At 38.2% G+C, this 11,196-nt stretch overlaps 1 protein-coding gene across 1 annotated transcript; it reads left to right on the top strand.

Moving 5' to 3' along the window:
* The first annotated feature begins 8,222 nt into the window (after window positions 1–8,222).
* LOC133793605 (L-type lectin-domain containing receptor kinase IX.1-like) lies at window positions 8,223–10,484 on the top strand. Its single transcript, XM_062230916.1, has one exon. The coding sequence runs from the start codon at window positions 8,223–8,225 to the stop codon at window positions 10,269–10,271; it is 2,049 nt and encodes a 682-aa protein (XP_062086900.1). The 3' UTR covers window positions 10,272–10,484.
* The last annotated feature ends 712 nt before the right edge of the window (window positions 10,485–11,196 follow it).

Below are 11,196 nucleotides of genomic sequence, written 5' to 3'. Positions count from 1 at the left end.
AAGCACCTCGCCGAACCCCCTATCTTGTCAAAACCTGAAACGGGAGAAATACTGTACCTATACCTTTCAACCACCGAACACGCAATAAGCGCAGTACTCGTTCGAGAAGAAGAAAAGGTGCAAAGACCCGTTTACTACATCAGTAAAAGATTACTGGGGGCAGAGTCAAGATACCCCTTGATGGAGAAGCTGGCCCTTAGTCTAATTCATTCGTCCCGTAAGCTCCGCCCCTACTTTCAGGCGCATCCCATCCATGTGCTGACTGATCAACCACTTAGGCAAGTCTTGTCTAAACCAGAAGCTTCAGGTTGACTTCTTAAGTGGGCAGTTGAGCTCGGATAGTTCGAGATCACCTACCACCCGAGGACGACAATCAGGGCTCAGGCTTTGGCTGACTTTATAGTGGAATGTACTGGCATAGCCGACGACGAGGTGATAACCCCGACCCACGAGCTGTGGAAACTTTACGTCGACGGCTCACCAAATGAAAATGGAGTGAGGGCAGGGGTCATTTTGGTTACCCCCGCATGGAGCAGATTTCATTCTGCCTTAAGATTTGGCTTCAAGGCGTCGAATAATGAGGCCGAATACGAGGCTTTACTCGCGGGACTTCGTATAGCAAAAGAGCTCAAGGCTAGAGCTATACATTGCTACAGTGACTCCCAGCTCGTGGTTAATCAGATTTTGGGAGAATACCAGGCTCGCGGTACGAGAATGGCAGCTTATTTGGAGAAGGCAAAATCTGCATTGGAGTGTTTCAAATTTTATACAATCGAACAGGTTCCCCGAGAGCGGAACTCAAATGCAGATGCGTTAGCTCGGTTCGCCACATCCGCTGAAAATGAAGAACTGAACGTTGTGCCCATAGAACACCTATCGGCACCTAGCATTAATGAGCCAGAGAAGGAAGATGTGTGTATGATCAAAACAGAGCCTACCTGGATGACCCCAATTGTTGAATATCTTGAGAGCGGAGTCTTTCCAAGAGATCGGAACCAGGCTCGAAAATTGATGTATCAACTCCCCCGTTACACCATTTTGGACGGAAAGCTATACAGAAGGGGATATTCCATGCCGTTACTTCGGTGCGTAACCCCACCCGAGGCTAAGAAGATCATTGAAGAAATTCATGAAGGGTTCTGCGGAGATCACACCGGGGGGCATAGCCTATCCAAGAAAATCATACGCCAAGGATATTTCTGGCCAACCATTAAAACAGATTCTTTCGAGTACGTGAAGAAATGCGACAAATGCCAGAGATTTGCCACGATTCCCTGAGCTCCACCATCCGAGATGACCATGTTGACTTCCCCATGGCCTTTCGCGGTGTGGGGCATCGACCTCATAGGCTCTCTCCCGACTGGCAAAGGCGGAGTAAAATATGTTGTAGTCGCCGTGGATTACTTCATGAAGTGGATGGAGGCTGAACCATTGGCAACAATAACTTCAAAAAAGATCCTTGATTTCGTGGTAAAAAACATCGTGTGCCGATATGGGGTGCCGAGGAAGATTGTATCCGACAACGGAACCCAGTTCAATTGTGACTTGTTCACCAACTTTTGTGAAAAGAACGGCATAATAAAGAGTTTTTCGTCAGTAGCTCATCCTCAGGCAAATGCCCAGGTCGAGGCTATAAACAAAACTCTCAAGAGTTCACTAAAGAAAAAGTTGGAGGAGGCAAAGGGACGTTGGCCCGAAGAATTGCCCCAAGTCCTATGGGGTTATAGAACCACAGCCCGAACATCAACGGGGCACACCCCGTTCTCTCTAGCATACGGATGTGAGGCTATGTTGCCTATTGAGGTCGAAATTCCAACAGTCCGAGCTCAAATTTACGACCAAGACTCAAACCACACTCATCTCGAAGAAACATTAGACTTGATTGAAGAAAAGATAAACGAGGCTCAGCTAAGGAACGCTGCCTACCAGCAATGAGCTACTAGAGATTTCAACAAGAGGGTTCGAGATCGAAAATTCGGAGTGGGAGACCTGGTGTTAAGACGCGTATTTTTGGCAACACGAGATTCGGCAGCTGGAGTGCTCGGGCCGAATTGGGATGGTTTGAGGGACTGGTTTGAGAGGAAAAACGCACAGGGAGAAAACTGGTTCGTGTGGCCGACTTAGCCATTCTGGGCTGAGCGCCACGGCGCAGCAGGGGAGCGCCGCGGCCCTTGGCGCCTGGCAAATGGGGAGCTTCTCTGTCAGGGGGGTGCGCCGCGGCGCAGCAGAGGGGGCTGCGGCCCTTAGAGCCAATTTTGCTAAAATAAGGTTTTTAGCTTAGGGATTCTAACCATAGGCCTCGGGGTTGGACCTAGCACCCGGTTAGGTAGTATTTGAGGTCTCGGGGGCTGGGATTTGGTTTGGGAACCCTCAGTTATCATTTTTATTAATGGATTCTATAATTTGGTTATGACCAGGTGACCGTCAAGGTTTTTTTTAAAGGTTGATCGTTCTCAGGGGTCGTTCATATTATAATCCTCACTCGAACCAGAGGTAAGAAAACAGTGTATGAATACAGTTGCACCCTGTATAGATATATGGCATGCGTGGTTTGATATTTGAGGCATGCTGGTTGATATATGTGGACATGGATTGCATATTAAATGCTATTGAACGCTGATTATCTGTTTGAGACACTGACTAGTCAGGGACCGACTCTAAAGTCGAGAATTATGCATTGAATGGCTCTATAGCATTAATGCCAGACCGACCCTAGGGTCGAGAAACTTATAAGCGCTTGCCTGGCTTACAACCAGATGAATATAGCCAAGGTATATGACCCCGGTGACTGTTTGTCACATGGCTAAGGGACGTTGTCCATAGTTTCGACTCCAGAGTCGTGAGGAAGGTTATGTTGGTGACTAATCACCTTGCACCTGTCCTAAACAAATTTATAAATGAATCACTATTCAGTTAAGCCCTGGTGGCCCTAACGTCACACGGCTAGAAGGAGCGATGCTCATTATTGTGACTTTTGGCTATTGTCACCTATTTGTTGGATTGATAGTCCTGAGTGGTTATTATGATCATTGTTGATATTATATCATGTTTTATTATGTTTTCTTGCTGGGCCTCGGCTCATGGGTGCTATGTGGTGCAGGTAAAGGGAAGGAAAAACTTGGCCAACCCTGAGTGGAGAGCTTGGGCGATGTGATGTACATACAGGGCCGCTTGACCGCCACGGTCAAGGAGTTCTCAGAGGGACTAGGGGTTTACCCTATTTTTGCCGCTTAGGCCGGCGGGGACTATAAATTTGAAACTGTAGCATCTCTTTTGTAACACAAACTACTTGTAAACATTTTAAAAGGCTCATGAGCAGTTTATTTACTTAATGAAAAGTGCCCTTTCCTTTTTACTGTTTTACACCTTAACCTGTTAATGACACTTAGATCACGTTTTTAGCCAAAGGACTCGGGTAGCGGGTCAAATTTCTGGTTCACCGTTCTCCGTAACTGTTCTGGGGTAGCCAGGGCGTTACAATTATGTTATGATATGATGCTATGTTACGATTATGTTATGATATGATGCTATGTTACGATTATGTTATGATATGATGATATGTTACGATTACGTTATGACGTACCATGATGTTTTAGATGAACGTTAGTGTTTGCTTTTGTTGTATTCTTGCTTGCTTATTTGTTTGTACTTCCTTACTGGGCTTTTAGCTCACCCCCCCTTACTTTCCTTCCAGGTAGTAAATAGGATTTCTCTATGGCACGCGTGGTGACGTGAGGAGTTCTATCATCATGGGGTGTATGGCGTGGGGTAATCCTATGGACGGAAAAACGATCAACGTAGAACGCCATTTAAATTATATTTTGTTTTTAAGAGACTTTCCTAAATTATCAGTGGGACTCAGTTATTTAATTTTTGGTTTCTTTGAACTTTGCATAAAAATCTATGTTTTATTTTAAAACTTATGGCGCCAACTTGCATGGTTTTAAACAAGTCCCCCTGAGACTTTGATAATGAATGATATTCTTTTATAAACTATGTTATGCGAATGTTTTGTAAGTATTAGTGTAGGGCGTTCTTTACAGCTTTCTCCTTAGCTATTGATTCCACCGAGCTCAACCTTCGGTGTAATATCCAACATTTTCATTATACATTTTTTTTATTATAAATCAGAGTTTTAATACATAAAATGTACAAGTTTACAAATTTAAGAAATAGTAATGGAAAAAATAGTGTTTAAAATATCATTTTATGTTTTTAATGAGATTAAAGAGAGAGAAACTTGAGTAGTCAAGTATTGGACCCAAATGTCATATAATTTTAATTGGGGATTCTTAAGAAAGTTTTGCTAAAGGGCTTATTTGAAAAGAATTTTAGTATTTTGGGTCCAAGTGTAATTAAAAAAATAATAATAAATAAAATAAAATAAAAGGCTTCAGCCTTTCTTTTTACCCGAGCCCCTCTCTCTCTCTCCTCAGAAAATCTCTCTCTCTCTCTCTCTCCTCTGCGTGCTACTGTTGCCGACGACGCAGGAGTACTTTCCGGCCACCACTTTTAGCCACGTGCCGGACCGTTGGATTCAGAGGCCTCCGAACTATCGACCACGCGGGAATCTAGAGCTCACTCGCCGATTAAACGCCTCAACCACTCGATTTAAGTTCGGCCACCCCACGACTTCAAAGTTGCGATTCGGCCACCTCGGGCATCCGTTTGCCGATCCGTCACCACCATCATGTTCCTCGTGTTGTGGGCTTCAAAACCCAATAACTTGTTCCTACATCTACCATAGTTGGGTGGTGGGTCCACCACGAGCCACCGCGATCCACCGTAGACCGACGGTCGAATCTTACTGTTCGAGGTTCCGAAGTACGTTTTGAGTCTCAGAAAATCATCGTTTGACTTGTTGTGGAACCCGATCATTGTGGTATAAATTCTTTGACCTATATTGTTATTGATTTGAGTAATGGTTATTATGTGTATTTATAATATATAATTATATATTCTTGATATATTGAATATTTTCTGTAATTATACTGGCTGTCTGGGATTATATATATATGTATTTCTTATACAGGTTTTGATTTTGGGATTGTCCATTTTATAGCCGTTGTGCTGTCCAATTTTCTAGAAAATATTAAATATTAAATAAATTATAAAAAAATGCATATTTAATTGATTTTCTATTAATATGGAAATTATTATGATTAAGTAATTTTAATTATTATTGTTATTATTTTGTTAAGTAAATCAATAATATAGTTTCATATATATATATATATATATATATATGAAAAGTGTGATTTATAGTAAACCTATTATTTAACAATTATTCTTATATATTAATATTTTGTTAATATTTGAATATTAAATTAATATCAAATATTAGTTTCTTACAGTTATTGATATTTGTAAGACCAGTGAATTTTGGAAAAAGTATATTTATTATATCACTGAAATTGATGTTATGACTAATTAATAATAATATAAATATTTATAATTATATTATTATCACAATATCGATTATTACAATTTTATGTTAAATATATAATTTCTTTTATAAAATGACTATTTGAATATATACATTCATATATGTATTGTTATTGAAGTATTTTGTTATTAATATTGAAATAAGTTTATTTATAGACGATAATTATTATTGTTGTTATTATTATCATAAGAATACATTATCTTATGAGCAATGTTTAAAGCTTGGTTTTATATGAAGAGTTATTTGCATTACGTTGATAATAATTATTATTATCATTTATATAGTTTCTGGTATTGTTAATATACACTATCAATAGTGTATATTTACGATTTTGATAGAATTTAATAAATGATTTGCCTTGAATAGGATTTGTATGGATTTGATTGATTGACTCTTGGTGAGCAGTTTTAAAATAAGCTAAGGACCTAAGGTAAGTAAATCTCACATTTTTGTGCTTAAGTGTAAGATACATGACTACATTGATTGTGTATATCTGATGAGTTAAGTATGGAATGATGATGATGCATATGATAAGTATGTGAAGAATGATTGTATGAATATCATAATGGTGTTGTGTGATATGTAATTGAGGAATTTTGTGATATGTGAAAGCTGTCTTACTTGGTTAAGATTGATATGAATTATGTGCAAGTATGTGTTCTTATGTTGATGAATATGTGGATTACTTTTATGTTCATGATTTTGTTATATGTTATGATATATGAAGCGTTTAAGTTTTTAGGCTGGAAACCTTAGACCTGAGCCATAGCTCTACGTTAAGGTATAACAACGCCACCAACCCAAAGCTTCATGTATTATGACTAAAGATGTTTTGAGTTATATGAGATGTGATACAATGCCGTGATTGAATACCATCAAACATGAATCATGAACATGAACATTGGCATTTCAGCATCTACATGTATGCATGGCATGTACAGTATGTGATACATTATTATGTGATATAAGACTATACATAAGAATATGAGAAAAGTTATGAAATGCCTTGAAAAGTCTTATGTAAAGATTAAACATTTTAATGACACAAGGCTTAAGCAAAGTGATAATAAGATGTTTAAAAAGAGTGCCACTGTTTCGATGAAGCAATTAAGTAAGTGCAATGAGGAAGACGGATGTCTACAAGACTTATAGTGGCTGCCCACTAGTGTGGGCTAGGTCAGAGTTGACCATTCAGATATGCTTGCCATGTTTCCGTCTTTCTCCTCCATATGTGTAATAAGTATGGCAGCTATGGCAACGATGAAATGAGTGTTATGATGAGCCTAGCTGCGATGATGGCTAGCCGGAGGAGAACCCATGGGATTCTATATGATATGTGTTATAAGCCCTGCAGGCATTTGCCGAATCAAACAGTGTGCACAAGTGAAATCGGGCCCATAAAAATGTGAAAGCAAAAGAAAGAGCATAAAAGTAAAGTTTGAAAGTGCATGAGCAATAAATGAAATGCATAAGTATATAAGTCAGCATATTAGTATATGTGCACTACAAACTCACGACATTCATGTGTATGTGTATGCATGATATTTGCTTACTGAGCGTTAGCTCATTATGTTATTTTCCAACATTTTCCAGGTGTGGCTTTAGATGTTGAGCAACTTGTGGAGCACGGACTCAGTAGCAATGCAATAGTGGTTTAGAGTTTTTCATATGGATACATTAAGTTTATAGTATTCATACGTGTAATAATTTCTATTAATAAGTTTATATAAAAGTTTTAAATTTTTCTGTATTTCTTAGTATCTTTTTATTTAATTCATTTAGTCAAGTGCCTAACATACTCGTAATTACCCTACCTTAGGGTCGTCACATTCGGAGACCAACATCTTCGAGCTTGCAACGAAGACTCGAATTACACCCATGTGCAACGGAGAAGGTTCATCCTTTCGAGTTTGACACTTAAGGCCGAGCCTTCTAAACTTGTGCTCAATCGCCAACAAGAACAAGTCAAGAATCGTGCAAATTTATACAAGTGTCTAGCCACTGTTTGTTATTTTCGAGCTTACGCTTTTCAAATCTATATTTCGAGGCTAATTTATGATTGTCGAAATTTGTGTAACAGAAACAATTTTTTTTCCTATTTGAAACTAACTTTAATTATTAGATATTGTTAGGATATTGGTAATTTGCTTTTTTTTTTTTCAGTTTTGATCATATGTGATGAGCCTAATTCAAATCACATCGTCCCTTGTTGTTAAAATAAAGATTATTGACTACGAATCTATAATGTCACAATATTTATATACTTGTTATGGGTATATTGTGCTTCTACGCCATAAGTTATGTGACGTGTATTACAAATTATATAAAATACAAATCTATGTAATTTGTTGTTATTATCCTCTAGTTATCCATGTATTCTTTAACCAAAATTCAACAATATTGTTAAAAAGAAGTTCACAATTCAACATTTCCTAAAATGACTACACCATTAAAAAAACATAGGTCATTAGTTATATTGCTAGTCGGTCTTTAATATTTAAAAAAGAATTAGATATCCAATTATCATCTTATACGTATTCATTACACACAATTGACCAAGAATTTTTCAGCAGTGTCTATAAAATTGAATGGAGCTATAGACAAGTGACATAATAAAGACCAAGTCATGAATTAGGTGAGCTAAGCATGGTTCAGATTTTTTACTTAATAGCTTAAATCTCTTCCACTCTTCCGAGTAACCTCAAAATAATTAAGCTCTCTTCTGTCTATACACTATAACCTCCTCCACTGTAATCCACTAATCCTCATTACAACAATGATAGTTTCCATCCACCCATGTTCACACTTGATTCTTAAGACCACTTTCTTATTGCTTCTGAGCCTGACAAACAATACAGAGTCACTTAAGTTCAACTTCCCTAAGTTTCAAACGAAGGAACTGAAAGATATTACCTTCCAAGGTGATGCTTCTGCTTTTAATGAATCTCTCAGACTCACTAAAGTTGATGGTCAAGGCTTTTCCCTCCCTAATAGTGTTGGCCGGGCCTCGTATTCAAAACCAGTGCAGCTTTGGGATAAAGACACAGGCGAAGTCACAGATTTCACTGCTGGCTTCTCTTTTGTGATCAAAGCAAATGACACTGAGAGCAGGTTTGGGGATGGAATCTCCTTCTTCATTGCGCCTTTTGACTCCGACATCCCTGCTAATTCAGGAGGTGGATATCTTGCTCTTTTCAGTGCTGAAAATGCAAATGACTCCAGCCAAAACAATCCTATTGTTGCAGTTGAGTTTGATAGTTATGAAAATCGATGGGATCCAAGCTCTAATCACATAGGGATCAATGTAAACTCCATTATATCAGAAAGAAATGTGTTGTGGAATAGTAGCATTAAAGATGGAAGAGTAGCAAATGCCTTGGTGAGTTTTAACCCCAGTACTAGTATTTTAGGTGTCTTTCTAACTTATAATGGAACTCCCTTCAACAGTACAATGGACAACCAGCTTCAACATCGGGTGAATATGAAGGATGTCTTACCAGAAAAGGTCCGAATTGGTTTCTCTGCAGCCACTGGGGTCTCATTTGAAACGCATAACATTCTTTCTTGGTCCTTCAGTTCAAGCCTGGAGATTAAAGGAAAAGGCAACGCAGGTTTGTGGATTGGTTTAGGCATTGGTCTCGTCGTTTTGATTTGTGGACTGCTAGTGATTTGGTTTATCTTAAAGAGAAGAAGGGCTGCAAGGAGAATGGAAGAGGAGGAATACGATGATTCCATTGATGGTGAATTTGGAGAAACTGGACCTAAGAGGTTTACTTACAGAGAATTAAACTATGCAACAAACAACTTTTCTGAGGAAGGGAAGCTTGGACAGGGAGGATTTGGAGGTGTTTACAGAGGTCTGTTAGCAGAATCCAATACAGAAGTGGCGGTTAAGAGGATATCTAAAGGATCAACGCAGGGAAAAAAGGAGTATGTTTCTGAGGTGAAAATCATTAGTCGTTTGAGACACAGAAATTTGGTTCAACTCATTGGTTGGTGCCACACGAAAGGTGAGTTCCTTCTTGTCTATGAATTTTTGCCCAATGGTAGCCTTGATAACCATCTCTTTGGAGGGAAACCAACACTAACATGGGCAGTAAGACATAGAATAGCTATTGGCTTAGCTTCGTCCTTGTTGTATCTTCATGAAGAATGGGAACAGTGTGTTGTGCATAGAGATATCAAGTCAAGCAATATAATGTTAGATTCAAACTTCAATGCCAAGCTAGGAGATTTTGGCCTAGCCCGGCTTGCAGACCATGAGTCAGGTTTACAAACAACAATGTTAGCAGGCACCATGGGTTACATGGCCCCGGAATGTGTCACTACTGGGAAGGCTAGTAAAGAATCTGATGTCTATAGCTTTGGAGTGGTTGCCCTTGAAATCTGCTGTGGAAGAAAACCAGTTATAAGAAATGCAGAACCAAGCCAAGTAAGCCTTGTGGAGTGGGTGTGGGACATGTACGGAAAAGATCAAGTCCTTGAAGCAGCTGACATGAGATTAAGTGAGGAATTTGATGAGAGGCAGATGGAGAGCTTGATGGTAACTGGGTTATGGTGTTGCCATCCAGATCCCATATTCAGGCCTAATATCAAACAAGTGGTGAGCGTTCTAAATTTTGAAGCTCCATTGCCTACCCTGCCATCCAAGTTGCCAAGGCCAATGTATTTTGCTCCTTCATTCAATATCAGTTCTACCTCTTATACATCATCTACCACTACAAGGTCCACTCACGATCGATTTCAGTATTCATCAAGCAATTATGTCTCAGATTCATCAACATCATCAGACCCCTCAAGACCCTTGAGATTCTCAGAAACTTAACCGGTAGTTTCTCTTTGTTGTTTAGCCCTTTATTATAGTATTTTCAGAAATTGATTTTCGTTGTCGACAAGGTATTGTGTACATATATGTGTATGGTATTTGGATCAGATTATGGTTTGTATGAAAGTTTTGGTCAATAATGTTTGGCAAAATGAAATTGTTGTCATTTTGTGGAAGTTTCTGAAGCATTTGACAGTTGACACCTGTACCCTAGTTGCGATTCAATTAATAGTTATTATATATTATTACTTGTAGTCTCGATTCTTGATTTAAATTTTTATGTTATCGGTATAAAATGTCAATGGTGATTTTGACAGAAACTTGAAAATTGTGACGTAATAGTAGGTTGGCTGAATAATTCATTTTGGTTTGGAAGAAAAAAAATAGCAATCAAGTTGTTGAACTTACAAAATTATAACAATTAGCCATATTATGAAATTTGTATCTCTTAAATTTTGTCTTGTATCTGTAATATAACCATAAATTAGTATGAATCACGTTCAAATGATGTCAATGCCATATTTTAAATGAAATGCAGTTAGTTAATCATTTATGTAAATTCAACTACCTCATTTAAAAAATCACAACAAATTTCAACACGACCATACCAAAGAAAAGGTTTCTCAAAGATCTTATTACATCCTCTTGAAAATACTAAATAAGTAAGGAATGCACCCAAATATCGTAAATCCCAATTTTAATAAATCTAATTTACTAAAATTGCTATGTCACTGGGAATAATGTTTAGGTGCATTCTAAATGCATGTATCATTACTCTAATACAATGTAGTATTTTGCTTCTAAAAAAATATTTTTAATAATAAAAACAATTTATATTTCAGCTATCTGAAAGTCAAATCTACAACCCTAAGAACACCTCTAATGCTGATGCTAGAGGTGTTACTATAGCCAAATGTGGATCCCC

The sequence above is a fragment of the Humulus lupulus genome, chromosome 8, assembly GCF_963169125.1.
Source record: "Humulus lupulus chromosome 8, drHumLupu1.1, whole genome shotgun sequence".
Lineage (NCBI taxonomy): Eukaryota > Viridiplantae > Streptophyta > Magnoliopsida > Rosales > Cannabaceae > Humulus > Humulus lupulus.
Note: the sequence above shows the minus strand (reverse complement) of the source record. Positions and strands in the feature narration are given on the sequence as shown.

Coding starts and splice junctions, on each gene's coding strand:
- LOC133793605 (XM_062230916.1), top strand. CDS start 8,223: ATGATAGTTTCCATCCACCCATGTTCACACTTGATTCTTAAGACCACT.